We start from the raw sequence: 15,259 nt of genomic DNA, 5'->3' as shown, positions 1-15,259 counted from the left end.
CGATCCGAACCGTTAAATGTTTAATCCATATTGAAATGTGCTTGGAGACCAAATTTTACATTTTTTGGAAGTTTTTTACTATTTATTAAGCATTTTTGAAAATTGCTGTTTTGCTGTGAACAGTAAAAAAACAGTAAAATTTTCTGGACCATCAGATCAGCGACTTTCAAAATTGCTTAATAAATAGTAAAAAAATTTCAAAAAATGTAAAATTTGGTCTCCAAGCACATTTCAATATGGAGAATAAGATGAACGGTTCGGATCGACGTTTTGAACTTAAAAATTGCAAAATATGAGCGTGAAGTAAAATAGTCGCTTTACTTCGCAACTCACCGTAGCCCATCTCTCTCTCTCTCTCTATATATATATATATATATATATATATATATTGAAATATGATGAATTTTATTGTCTTAATTTTTTTTATATAATTCAGTCTCTCTCATAATAAATTAAATGTATGCTTGTAGCTTAATTAGTGGTTAGTATACTAATATTTGTTTGAAATTTTTTAAATTGTTTTATTTTAAAAAAAAAAATTAACTATAAATATTTTGATAAATTTCGCTGCTGAGATTTTATTACAGATGTGGGACCGATTGGCCTAATAATATTAAAATTTCTGGATCAATTATGAGATTGATTATTTACCGTGAGGAGGATTCAAATGCCTCCATTTTTTGTGCCTCCATTATGCCTCCATTTTTAAAAACTTTAATAACTCAAAATTTAAAACTTAGAAGTTAAAATAAAACCGTTGGATGTGATTTATATCATTTTATCTATGCACGTGTAAAAAATTATGGCATTTCAATTTTGTTTTGGTTGTCATTAAGAGCTTGTAAAAAATGTACTAATGTGGATAATTTCTAGACGTTGATTTTTCAACTTATTAATTCACATAAAAAACAAAATTGAAATGTGATAATTTTTTATGAGCACATAGAGAAAATAATATGGATCACATCTAACGGTTTTATTTTGATTTTTAAGTTATAAATTTTGAGTTATTAAAGTTTTTAAAAATAAAAACATAGTGGAGGCACAAAAAATGAAGGCATTTGAACCCTCTCATTTACCATTTTCTATATTGAATTGTCATTGATCTATTGGACAATTGACCAGCTTTGGACCGTTTCTTTCTGGGTCATTGGAATTATTAATCAATTTCCAACAGTAATTCGTTTATTTATGTGGGATGAATACTTTTCTGAAATTTAAATAAGTATTCGTAATTAATGAATACTTTTTTTATTTTATTTTAATCTAATAGTGACTATCAGAGGAGTATACATCCAGAGTCTTTACAAACATACATCATAATAAAACTTCAAAAATCCAAAATAATAAAATAAAGGCTACACATCTTAGCATAACTTCAACCACAGCTCGGCCTCGGCCTCCCTTCTGGCATGGTACGCAATCCATTAATTCTGGATTAGTCTGGACCCCTTCAAATATAAGTTTGTTTCGTGCCCTTCATATGAACCAACATACTACAAAAATATAGGCTCCCCACTTGCTTCTTGAGATTCAATTAAGGCATACCCTCCATGATTTGTCTATTGTATCCTCAATTGTATCCTTCACGTGCAAAATGCTAAATCCCAGCGTATTGGATACAGGTTTGCCCATGCTCTTCTCGAATAGGTGCAATGAAAGAATAGGTGTAGCGCCATTAATTTCCATTGAGCAATGTTGATCACAAACAACACAGCGCGTTTCACATTGCAAACCTCTAATAATCATAACATCATATGTTGTAATAATAGAAAAGCAAATACCTACACAGTAGGGGATATCTTGAGTATTCAAATGAACCGATATGACCATTTTATTTTACCTGCAGCAACAACTAACTTATAATATGAATTAGCGAATGCTCATTATCATTGGTCCATAACCATTTGATTTGATCCTGAGTTTGTTCTTGTACCCGAAGTACTTGACAGAATCCCCTTTCAATTGCCATTTCGAGTGAAATTTTCCTAGTAGAATGGTCATGTGTTACCGCAGAAGCTTTCGTCTAGGAATCAAACCAGTAAGAAATAGATGTGCCCCGAGCGATACCCCATGTAACACACCAATCAAAAATTGGTCTGATTGTCGAAAGCTGTAACCAAAAGAATGAGCCTTGTCTTTTTTTTTTTTTTTAAACTTTGACAGTGGTTGCTCAATATAATTTTTATTAAATAAAATATAAAATTACATCCATCATTCACGAGCCTTGTCTCATCAAATTTTATTTGGTTGTGGAGCCGGTGCCAAATTATAAAGGTGTAGTGGTGTTTGGGACCATAATTAATGAATACTTTAGCTTTGTACAATCGACGAACTTGTACGACAATTTAGACATCTAATAACTTGAAGATTATATGGCCAACAAGCTTTTACAAACTGTTGTTTAATATTTTGTGGGATTAATTTTCCTAACAGTATTATCCGGCTCAGATTTTCGATTTTTTCTAACAGTAGCCTACAGAAGTATACAACTAGGGCTGCCTAAAAAAGTTCGTAATTCGTTATTCGATTGACTTCGATTTGAAAAAAAAAATCGTAATTAATTTATTTGATTGAAGTTTGTTCTGAAACAATTCAAACTAGTTCGGTTTGAATCTTATTCAAACTCAAACTTGATATAATTCATTCGAAATTAATTCGCGAATTATTTAGGTTCAAATCTCAAATTAACATATACCGTTCAAATTAGATACAAATAGGTACCTAATATGATCAGATAAGATCTAATGCAATACTTAATTTAAGCTATCTAATTTTCAAAAAACAACTAAGAATGATAGGGCTGACAAAAAAATATCTCATAGTTTGTGATTCGATTGATTTCGATTCAATTTTTTTTTCACAATTATTAACTCGTTCAATTGAAATTCATTTTGAAACAAATCAAATTAGTTAGGTTCGAATCAAACTGAAAGTCAAATTCAAACTAGAATAAAGGTTGATTTGGTTTGATTCGTTTGCAGCCCTAATTCAACACATGGAGATATGGCTTAGGCATTGCTAGTGTCAGTTCTTAATTTGCTGTGTCCTTTTGTTGCTTTGTTTCTCCTTTTTTTCTACCCTTGTAGACTTGTAGTGCTTGGTGCGTGGCTGAAGTTCAGTTGTATTAACTGGAGTAAGAACACAGCCTGTACTGGATGATGTTTGTACAGCTTTTTTTTAACGCACCCCTCAAAAAGGTAGGTGATACATTCCTTTCGATCTCAGATTTATAGTATCCAGGTTACTAAAGGTATATATGTAAGAAATCACTGATGAGGTCTAACTGCACAATAACTTGTGGGGCATGCCACATTTTTTGACCCGCCACATGAAGCTGAGCATTACCGTCACAGAGGATAGGGACTCCCTCCAAGGCTTGGTATGAAACGTGGAAGGAAGAAGGCCGACGCAGGAGGATCCGCGTGGAAGCTTATGCAAAGAGACGAAAGACACGTGTGCGGTGGCGGAGGCTGTTGCTGTCGCTACAGCTTCCACGTGCTTTCCTCTCGCGGTCTCTGGGTGGCGAGAGATCACTAAGCGTACAAGCCTCCACACCTCACCTTGGTATCGCTATTAGAAACTTTTAGATCTACGATCTCAACTCCGTAGTTCGTAATTTCTCTCTGTTAAGCAATTTTGACTTTCCGTTTGTGAAAAGAGAAAACGTGATTTTTCCTATCACGATTTGTCGTCATCTCCGCTGGTCGAACCTTGTACGGATACATCGTTGAAATTTCGAAAACTTGAGTTTTACTTGGTAGGACGCAAAGGGTTAGTAGTTAGTTGGAGGAAGCTCACAATATTTCTGTTATTTATTTAGAGTTTTTTTTTTTTTTTCAAAGTCAAATGTAAAGTAAATGGCTTTGTCTTTACTCTTTACCTCTCTGTTTGTAGTTGTCGGTGCAATTTGTTGAATTATTTGAAGAATTAAGAACTTAATTTGTTTTGAGAATAAAACTGTACCTACAATTAAACACATGTTGTTACTAATTTGTTCTTTGTTAGATTATTGAGCGGGAATAAAAAAAAAAGGCATATAAATATATAATGCATTTTGCACAAGTCTGAACTTCTGAAACTATAGATATGGTGCCACTTCAATCCATAGTGATAAATGAATTATTTCGGCGAGGTTAAAAATTTGTAATTCGGGAATAATTCAGGTATAATTCAGAAATTATTCGGAATTATTCGGACAAGAAATCTTAGTCCTGCAAGAGAGCAAAAAAAAAAAAATTGCTCTGAAAAACATTCGGAAAAAATTTCGTCAAATTTGTGAATTATTCGGGTTTAATTTGATCAAAGTTCAGTCAACCGAATAATTTGACATTCGGATCGGCATCACTCAAAAAATGAATTATTTGGATATAATTCGGATATAATTCGCGAATCTTACGACTATGCTTCAATCTATCTCTCCTGAATCATTTTGAGTATAGAATGATACCCAGTGTTGTAAAATACGTCCGCATGACCCGCATATGCTTATGCAATGGTCTTCCGCATACAAAAATCTCATACAATTAAATTCATGTAGTTTTGAATATACTGACACATATACGGTCCATGTGGACTTAAAAAAAGCTTAATATTTATTTTGCAGTGGAGAAAATTATAATCTATAATCTTTATAATATGATAAAGAGTGCAAACTACTAAACTAAATAAATCTTTAGATATAAATTAGTTTTATTTTATCTTTATTTCATTAACAAAGCATAGTAAAACCGCATATATACTTTTACATACAAATCTGCATGCGGTTGCTGAATGCAGCGATCTTCTGTATGAACAAAACCGTATTATACAACACAGATGATACCACTATACCACTGCTCAATAATTGGTTTATTTGATGCTAACTTTAGAGAGCTTACGAAAGTATTAATAAATAAAAATAATGTGATAATGCATCAGTTTGTTCCGGTTTTGTTGGTTCTCAGTGCGATTCATAATCACTATACTAACTATATTTAAAATTTATGCGTAATTTATTGCAACTTCAAATCAAAAGTAGATATGGAGAGAGAAAAAAATCAACACTTAAGTTTTCTATAAATAAAGAGCAATTCTAGCTAAGATTTTTCTTTATAAAAATATAAAATATAAAAAAGTAGGATCTTATTCTGATTTCCAAGGGGTAATTTCGAGATTTCACAATAACTTCCGCTGGCTTCTAACCAACCGAGTGTTTTACGATCTCCAGATACGAGATTCTTCCCCCCGCTCACTAGATTCCGGACCACAAGAGAAAAACCAAAGCTGACCGCTCTCGTGTCTTTCCCTTACTTTCCCCCCTTTTATTTCGCCTTCCAGATCCTACCTTCCCAACCAAAATTCTACTCGATCTTTCCTCTACCCCTCGAATTGATTCTTCAATTGTGTAATTCAACCAGCCATGTCAGCTGCTGCGATCGCGATCTACACGAGCCCACCTGGCGGCGTCTCTCAACTCCCGTCGGAACCATCTTCCACTGCCTCCACCTCCGCCTCTAAGCCAATGCCTGGTGGCCTCTCCCTGCTCTTCTCGTCCTCTTCTTCCTTGTCTCCCCCCACCATCTCTCACCATGTCGCTGATGAGTTATCCCGATCTGACGACATTGGCTGCTCGTCCTACTCCTTCACGTCTTCCTTCTCCAAGTCGCGTGAGCATCACAGCCCCGTGTCAGTGTTTCAGTCTGCAGCTTCTACTTCCAGAAGTCCCCCTGTCTTGTGGGCCCCACAGAGCAGCCGTCACGGTCGGGAACGGACTTTCAACAGCTTAGTAAGGCATGCGCTTGGATCGTGCTTGGACTATATGCCTCCGCTGAGCCCGAGTTACCAAGAACAAGGATGGAATCAAGAGTCGGGGCTTGAAATGGACATGGGTTCTGCTGAGATTGAGGCAGATTGTGAACCTTACGCCAAGGAGATGTTAGCTGGTGCACAATCTAGGCATAAGATCTTTCATGATGAGTTGGTAGCTAAGGCTTTCTTTGAAGCTGAGAGAGCGCACAGAGGCCAGGTATTGTTCTCATTTTTTTCCCCTTGTATTTGTGTTGAAAACAAACACTAGCATGCCATACATGAAGTCCTGACTGTATCACAATTATCTGTGGTGTTAACCAGCAAACTTATATAATGATTTGGGCTGCTCCTTTTTGGGTATTTCATGTCTTAAACTTCCTTAATATTATTTTATTCTTGATTGTTTGTCTTCAATTGCAAATCTGAGGCTGATTTGAGTCTTAGTTAATACTTAATTTTTATTTCCAAAAACAGTTGATTCTTAATTGCACAAATTTGATAATGCATGCTATATTAATTGTTTGAAAGTTTTCTTAGATTTGTGCTCTATTTAATTGTTTAGACACGAGTAAGTGGAGCTCCATACTTAGAGCATTGTGTAGAGACTGCGATGCTGCTTGCAAAAGTTGGGGTTAACAGGGAGGTGGTCGCAGCTGGGCTTTTGCATGACACAACTGATGATTCTTGGATGGACTATGGGGATATCTATGATGCGTTTGGAGCCAAGGTTGCTGATTTAGTTGAAGGGGTACATTTTCTTCTCCTTTTTTGTTCTTTTGGTTTGGTTTATACGAGTATATATTTTTTGTTCTTTTGGTGTTGGCATAATTTCAGTAAAAAAAAAAGGGAACAGAAAACAAATGTTTGGTGCAAGCTTTGGCTACTTTGCTATAATTCAATTCCAAATTTCCTCAGTACATATCATCGAGTGATCCTAAATTTTAACAGCTAGTAAGCTTAGGAGCGTTTGTATTCATTGTATGTTTTGCAATTTGTTTAGGTATCAAAGCTAAGCTATTTGAGCAAGCGTGCTAGAGATAATGACACAGCCAGCCGAACTGCAGAAGCTGACCGTTTGCACACAATGTATCTGGCCATGGCTGATGCTCGGGCTGTGCTGATTAAACTAGCAGACCGTCTGCACAACATGATGACTCTAGATGCACTACCCCTTGAAAAACAGCAGAGATTTGCCAAGGAAACACGAGAAATATTTGTGCCCCTGGCACACCGACTGAGGATCTCAAGCTGGAGTGAACAGCTGGAGAATCTCTGTTTTAGATTTTTAGAGCCAGAGAAATACAAGGAGATTTCATCCAAGCTGGAGAAGTCCTTCGACAAAAATCTTATTCTGTCTGCCATAAATAAACTCGAGAAGAATCTGAAGGATGAGGAACTAACATTTTGCAGCCTCTCTGGGAGGGATAAAAGCCTTTATAGTATCAATTGCAAGATGATGAAGTGAGTTAGTTTCCTCTCCTTTTCTTTTCTTTCTTTTTCTTTGTATGCCATAGTGAGGAATAAGGATCTGGTTCATGTGCAAGCATACTATCTTTTTATGTTACTACATTTTGTTTTTGGGCTTTGCACATGAAAAAACATTTGTGTTGTTTGTTATTTTGCATGTCTCACTCTTGTTGAGTAACCTGACTACATTATGAAGCTAAGAATAATTATATTTTTCTTTCGTTTGGCTTCAGAAAAAAACTAAGTGTCGATAAGATACATGATATTCATGGGCTGCGCCTGGTTGTTGAGGAGGAGGAAGATTGCTACAAGGCACTTGACATCGTTCACCATTTGTGGCCGCAAACCTCTGGTAGATTCAAGGACTACATCTCTCATCCCAAGTCAAATGGGTAAGTTCTGTGAACAAGTTATTCTGAACAGTAATTGATGCCATCTTGAAGAATTTTCATTCTTGATAAATACTTTCCCTTTAGTGGCAGTACATGTTTCTGTTACTATTGGGTCACATTGAGATGTTTGCCTTGGTAGCAATATATAACTACCTTAATTTACTCAGGCCTTGAATTATCTCATTTTTTTTTTCCTTCCTATATTTTGGCCAGATATCAATCTCTACACACAGTGGTGATGAGTGAGGGTCACCCACTGGAAGTGCAGATCCGCACAAGAGAGATGAACTTCAGGGCAGAGTACGGGATTGCAGCGCACTGGAGGTACAAAGAAGGCAGTTGCAAGTACGCATGGATTCCTGATATGGTGGAGTGGGTCCAATGGGTTGTGACCTGGCTGTGTGAATCCATGATCCCTGATCGTGCATCTTCCATTGGATCACCTTACAATAATGTCAGGCCACAATGCCCTTTCCCTTCACATTCTGATGATTGTCCCTACTCGTACACGCGTCATCGCCAGCATGACGGACCCATTTTTGTGATTATACTTGAAAATGACAAGGTGTGTTTATTTTTACTTATTTGGCATCATTTCTTATGACAATAGTTTGATTTGGAATGTACAAATTGTTTGTCAGAAGCTACTCAGTTGATGTCTGCTTTGTAAACAAGGCAGGTTGTGCATATATTCTCCAACCAATACTCCCTATTGTTGGTATATACTTTGGAATTAAACTTCAGTCTTTTCATTAAAACATGACTATATTACATTTTACCCCAAACATGAATTATTTTCCAATTTTCCTTCACTCAATTTTGATTTAGAGATTTGGATATTGGTTTGCCTTATGCATAATTATTTTGTACTCCCAAAGTCAACCAGAATTGATAATTTTGTTCTTTATTGATTCAGATGTCAGTACATGAGTTCCCAGCAAACTCCACAGTTAATGATTTGCTGGAGAGAGTTGGAGAAGCGAGGTCCATTTGGAGCACCTACTGCTTTGAAATTAAAGAAGAGTTGAGGCCTCGGGTAAATAACCAACCCGTTAGTGACCCGGGCCAAAAACTTAATATGGGGGATATGATTGAACTTACACCTAACCTACCCCACAAATCACTGCCAGAGTACAGGGGGGAAATGCAGCGCATGTATGATGGAAACCTCATGACCCCGGGCCGTGGTTGGGGAAACTAACACTGTATACCGTTCTTTATCTAGTTAGGTGGATGTGCTAAATACTGTAATATACATTTGATTCATTGTATATATGTATGAATTGTACAGTAAGCCTCTCAACTTTTTACAATTTGGGAACATTTGATTGCTCGAATGAATATGAGAGGCACTCAATGTCTATTGTAAAAATTTAATGTGGAGTTTATTTTTGATTCAACGTTTCTTCTATATATTATTTTTTAATTGTTTGACCGGACAAGTTTGAGCTTGCTTGTGCTTGGTTGGTTTGTTACTATGGTGAGGGAAGCAATGACATCATAATATTTGTTTGTATACTTCACATGTTTGGGAAGGGTTTGTAGTAGAATCTTCTGGCTGGAAAGGGACTCAATTTCTCGCCTGAAGATGAATTTTGTCTGGACCGGGAAAGGAATAGCGCCCGGATTTGGGTTTGTGGTAGAATAGTCTGAGAAGAGTATTCTAGTGCAAGCATGTTTTCATGGTATACTTAAAATAGGGAGAGAATAACTAAATGACATAATATGCTAATTTAGTGTTATTCTAGTGAATGATTAGATTTCTAAAATAACACTAGTATAAATTCCATTCTTGGGATTTGATTGAATTTGTCATATTGATGTTTTCTGGATCAATTTCCTATCACATACAGACCTTGTCAATGTTTTTGCTTGTATACTTTTATTGCCACTGTTTCTTTATTTGAATTTTCATGTTGAATTATTTAATATTAACTTGTTATATTGCAGAACAATAACATCATTCAGAGATGTAAAATAAAAAAAACAAAACTAGCTTAGTAACAAATCTCTGTCAGCAGCAGAAAAACTAATTTAATAGGAAATTAAGATGAAATATTCCAATCTCAAAACTCACAATATATATATATATATATATATACAAACACCAATATCCGAATACTAAACATTCTCAGCTAACATAAAGTACGTACGTACTAATATAACATCACTATCGGGGCCTAAGGTTATATCTTCTATTAAGCGAAGCCGAAGTTGTAAAATTTTCTCCAACTTGCTCCGGAAAGGCATAGTCTGGATCCAGTTTGCTGTCTACTTCATCTGGCAACTCCTCGCATAGCCATGAATAACCACTCAGGCTATCATCACTCTCTTCTACAAATGAGAAATCACAACAATCAACTCAATTAATTGTTGATAAAACAGACAAGAAGTTAGAAAACCATCAAAAGGCAAGTAATTTATACCTGATGATCCTTCAATGACTCCAACTTTGTTAACCAAGGTCTGAAGCAATTGATGATTCAATATGTCATAATCCCTGTAACAAATATATAATAAGTAACTTGAATGCCATCATGATTTTTCAAAAGATATTTATACAAATTCAATGGGTAGAATGATTAGGAACACAATTACCTGAATGTAAATACAGAATATAAGATCTGAATGCTGGCAGCTAACAAAAATGTTGATCTCACCCAGAAAATATCTGACACTATCCATAATTGTTTGTCCAAGTAGCTCTCTCCAAATTTAATTCCCAACTCAAATACAAGAGCAATACAGAGCTCTACAAGAAAAGAATCAATTTAGTTACATAGTACATAATTCTTCAAAACAAGACTATAATTTATAAATTTCCAACCCAGTAAACCCAAAGTTCAGCAAATACATACAACTATATTACAGTTTTTAAAACTGGCCATATCAAATGGTTCAACAAGGGCCAAACAAATTATCTGGTAAATACCACTTATTTTACTAACATGACCCCAAAACCTTAGAATATTATTTGTTGGCGCAAATGCTTCTTAATAAAGAAATGCACCATAAACTCAATTCTGACTAGTATCAATATACCAAAAGCTTACCAAAGTAGAGTTGGCCTCGAATTGCATACGTTTGCTTTGCACTTGTTAGCATGTAGAGAAAATAAATGACGCAGGAATAGTAGAAGAATGACTTGATGAACCGAGACTCCACCAAGATGGCATTCAACACTTTAAGCAACTTATCTACATTCGAGAAAATAAGTGCCTGGTTCTGTCCGAATTCCTCCTGCGAGAAATAGCTTACTGATTAAAATCCTCATAGCTCACTTGTGACATGGGAAAGAAACTTAGCTGTGGAACATAGTGCTGTAAACCCTCGAATAATTATTTTATGATTGCTTGAATTTCAAATTGCTCAATTGCCTCCAAATAATACACTTAAATTAAAGCCAAAACTTGCTCCAGTTATAAAATTAAGGATGAAAAGGGACGAATATGCAAAAGAAATAAGTACAAAGGAGATATAAAAATAATAATAATAAAAACATAGCCAAACCAGCACCAATATATAGGATTAAGCATGAAATGGGAAGAAAAAAGCACAAAGGAGATTTTTTAATAAAATATAAAAAAAATAGCCAAACCAGCGCCAATATTTAGGATTAAGGATGAAAAGGGAAGAAAATGCAAAAGAAAGAAACACAAAGGAGAATTTTTTTTAAAAATAGCCAAACCAACACCAATATATAGGGAAATGCAGTATATGTTGCATGATCATGACTCATTATACATTTATATAGCAAAAGAAATTGAAAAATACCTGAGCTGCTAATATTGCATTCAAGTTTTGAACCATTCGATCATGATTTTGTTTTATTAGTTCTTGTCGCTTCAGCAGATCCTCTTGTTGCTTCTTGCCCAGCTCTGCTAGCCTCTCTACAGTTTCCCTAGATAGAATTTTAATTGAATTATAGCAAATTAGGAACTAAAACAGAACAAAAAAAAAATTCATAGCACCCAAAATTTCACGTAAAGTGAATAAATTGTTTACTTCATTACCTGCTTTCTTTGAGAGCTTGAGATTGACTTCTTCTGAGGTATTCCAGACTTTCAAGTGCTGCCTCCTGACCATCCAAAACTTTGCTCTGTCTCTCTAACGATTCATTGGCAAGTAACCCAATATCATTAGTTGTACTCTGAATGTTTTGCATCATTGAGCTCATATTTTCGCCGACTGACTTGATCTCTTTCTCTAAACCAGCAGTCTCATTGCTTAACCTCTCCATGCCATCTCCCAATTTCTCATAAGCTTCTTCTATTAGATCAATACCAGACTCTATCTTTTCCTTTATATTCAACTGACCTTCTTTCAGCTCAATTTGAGAATTCTCTATTCCTTGTGCATGGTCTAAGATATTGTTCATTTTAATGTCTATATCTCCCGACTTTTCCTTAAGTTGCTGGGTCTGATGCTCTATTGAGGCTAGTGAATCATGGACTTCATTGGTTTCTTGGAAAATTTGGTACGTGAGATCTATTATCGTTCCTAGCTTGTTCACTGCAGAGTCAACTAGTCTTAATAGACCATTCATCAGTCTGTCAGTACGATGCTGGAATGTTTCAGCCCTACACAAATGATCACAAGTATTTATTTGTCATTTTGTTTATAATTTACAGTGACCAACTTCAAGCACGATATTGCGTATTTTTGATTTAATGAATTGCGGAACGATTTGACAAACCATTTGAAGGATTCACAATAAACAATACTGAATCAACTTACTTGGTTACTAAAATGAACTGAATATAGTAAACGTGTTGACAAATTTTGCGAATCTATTTGCAAGTAACTAACCCATCAAAAATGTAAAACAAAAAAAACAAAAACAAAAAACAAATACAAGATTTAAGAAAGTATATATGCTATAACTTGGTTCCAAAAACTTACTGCAGCTGGTGGCAGAGATGATTGGCCTGATTGAAAAAATCACGAAAAGTCCCCTCATGAAAATCAGTCAACTTCTTGCGGCAAGCAACCATAGGCATATTATCATCACAAAAAGGTAAAGGGGCCTTTCCTGAATCCTGCACAAAGCAACTGCTCAAGTGCCATGCCAGCCGATAGCGCTTCTCTGTGTCTCCCATAATATCATTGCAACTAGTGTATAGTCTCCAATATGCCTCATGCCAGCAATCACTGGATGTGGGTCCCAGAATTCGACTTTCCATTTCTACCAGTTCTTTTCCTCCATTGTTTTGTGCTCTCTTCTTGAAATCGTCTATCATGCCCTTTCTTTCCTTTTCTGAGGGCAAAGCATTTTTTGAAGAGAAGCCCCATAAGCTTTCGCTTTGGGTGTATAACGAGACAGAGACCAGTAACAGAAGAAACAACTTTACATTTGCCATATTAAGTGTCTTAACCTACAGAATGCATGAAACAGTATGTAAGAAAATTGTTAAGTTCAGAGATTTTATTTTGATACATTAATTCATATATCACTTTCAAAAAGATACTCAATAATACAGAGAAAATACTATATATATGCAGTAAAGCTAATTGTGCATCTAGTTGAGGAATAACCTGATAACAAACCAACAATCAACTTAGTTAGAAATTGACACAAATTATTCTACTAATAAATATCACCATGTACAGATAATTGACTTAAAATAACTGTAACTCATAGAAACCAACATTTATAATGATCCCAGCGTACCGACAAAGATAAGGAAAAAGGTGATGCCTTATTTTTTTTTTATGATAAAATAAACTGTTTAATACTGGTTCATCAAAATTTATTGTACATAAATAGAAAAGGTTGGTTACAGCTAGGTTCAGTAGAATTGCTTAACAAACAAACAAAGATGGCAAAATTTAGTATTCTGACTTAAAAATTAAAATCCTGTTAAAAGCAGGGGATGGATAAAAAAAATCAAGCTAGAAGGTTTGATGATAATTTTGTTCCCTTCTATTCTCTTCTCTTCTCAAAACAATAGTAATAGATAACAAAAGCCACTTTTACCAGGTTCTGTCAGCAACTAATTCAACGCTACAGAAACCAATATTATCAAGTTGGCCGATCGATTGGAGATCAACAAAATCACCATAATATTACTAGAAAGTAGAAACTAGAAACTAGGGGATAGAACCTTTAGTTGGCGACGCCCTCTGGAATTCCTTCAAGCAAACGCCTCAGCAGAATTGCAATTCATAGCTTCAATTGCTATTTATATACACAAGAGTGTAATTAAGTTGGGGACGCGCGCGAGGTGGTACAGAGGGGCGCCTTTAATTAATGCAAAAATGGTAGAAGCTCATATAAAGTCATAATCCAAGTATTTTAGGAAGGTTTTGAATAAAAGGGCTTAAGTCGGCTTAAGATTTTAACAGTGTATTTTTGACTTCATGCAGCGCACAAACAATATGAAAATTTGTTTTGATTTTATAGTCCTTGCGCTGCTTGAAGTGAAAACTACTCTGTTAAAATATTTACCCCTTAAGTCGGCGTAATAGTTTTCTTTTATTTATTTTTTTATTAAAGGAATTTTTGTTAAAGGGCGCTTTCTCAAACCTATTCTGACTTTATCTTTTCCTCAAAAGATCTTTTCCTTACTTGACAAGAGACTCAATAACAGTAGTTCCCCTAATTCTAACACCTTGCTTGTTTGGCAAGCCACCTCTGATTGGATTTATATCTATAACTGGTCGATTAAATCTGGCATCGCCAATTTTACAAAGAGCTATTGAAATCGAATCTATGACTTTCCAAATAGAGCTAAGATAAACTAATCTCAATTTATACCTGTATCCTTCAACTTGTTTCATCTCATATCTTAACCAATAAATAACACTATACAAAAGGAAATAAATTACAGTGAGATAAAAAAATAAAAATAAAAAGATACAAGTATTGCAAAATATGTTATTTATTGTGCAAAATAGAAAACACACAAGAATTTAAAAATATGCTATTTTTTGTGTTTGTATGTTTTTATTCAAGCACTTCTAGAAAATTATATTAAAATTTTGACCGGTAGAAAATCGTGACGCTTATCATTACTAAAATATATTATAAATTTTCAATATGATATGGTTAAGTAAGAGCAATTATTATATCAATAATCAATTTAATTGAAATTTTCATTTCAAATTATCAATATGCTATATTTAAGTAATTGCAATTTTTTTGTCAATATCAATAATCAATTGTTATATCATATGACAGACACAAGACTCAATTTTTTTTCAATGGTTTCTTTGATGTTAATTTATTTTATCTAATATAATCAATGATCAATCACTGAATAGTTTATGATTAAAGAATACTTATTGAGTAACTAAAGAGAACAATTAAAATATACAGCTACATTACTACAAATATACTGAGGACAAAATAGTCATATATTTTTCCTTTTTCTCATATTGTGGTTGTAAAAGCGGCCTTTCATATTATATTGTGGAAGTTCCGAAAAAATTGGTTCCAGCCTCTATGTTCTCTTTCTTATTAGTTTTCTAACGCTCCAATTGAGCTAAATTGGGCTATCGTTCTATCAAAAAATAATTGTGGGCTGAGCTGGACCCGAAAATAAGGCCCAAATGGAAACATCAATTAGTTCGGCTGCGTATCCTCTGCATTAACTCAAAAGGAATATTTT

The 15,259-nt window shown here is 34.8% G+C and overlaps 2 protein-coding genes across 2 annotated transcripts; one reads left to right on the top strand and one right to left on the bottom strand.

The window, feature by feature from the left end:
• Window positions 1–5,206: 5,206 nt before the first annotated feature.
• LOC144573836 (putative GTP diphosphokinase RSH2, chloroplastic) lies at window positions 5,207–9,049 on the top strand. The gene is made up of 6 exons (XM_078323593.1): window positions 5,207–6,007; window positions 6,353–6,538; window positions 6,791–7,251; window positions 7,491–7,649; window positions 7,863–8,214; window positions 8,566–9,049. Exons 1-6 carry the CDS (start codon window positions 5,402–5,404, stop codon window positions 8,848–8,850), a joined length of 2,049 nt encoding a protein of 682 aa, XP_078179719.1. The 5' UTR covers window positions 5,207–5,401; the 3' UTR covers window positions 8,851–9,049.
• Window positions 9,050–9,671: 622 nt separating this feature from the next.
• GEX1 (gamete expressed protein 1) lies at window positions 9,672–13,892 on the bottom strand. Its single transcript, XM_078324337.1, has 8 exons — window positions 13,754–13,892; window positions 12,552–13,024; window positions 11,663–12,229; window positions 11,424–11,550; window positions 10,703–10,889; window positions 10,248–10,401; window positions 10,076–10,149; window positions 9,672–9,983 (listed from the first exon to the last, which is right to left on the bottom strand). The coding sequence occupies exons 2-8, from the start codon at window positions 13,007–13,009 to the stop codon at window positions 9,820–9,822; spliced, it is 1,731 nt and encodes a 576-aa protein (XP_078180463.1). The 5' UTR covers window positions 13,010–13,024; window positions 13,754–13,892; the 3' UTR covers window positions 9,672–9,819.
• Window positions 13,893–15,259: the final 1,367 nt, after the last annotated feature.

The sequence above is a fragment of the Carex rostrata genome, chromosome 22 (assembly GCF_964058835.1).
Source record: "Carex rostrata chromosome 22, lpCarRost1.2, whole genome shotgun sequence".
NCBI classification, from domain to species: Eukaryota; Viridiplantae; Streptophyta; class Magnoliopsida; order Poales; family Cyperaceae; genus Carex; species Carex rostrata.
This window is presented reverse-complemented; position numbering and strand designations above follow the sequence as displayed.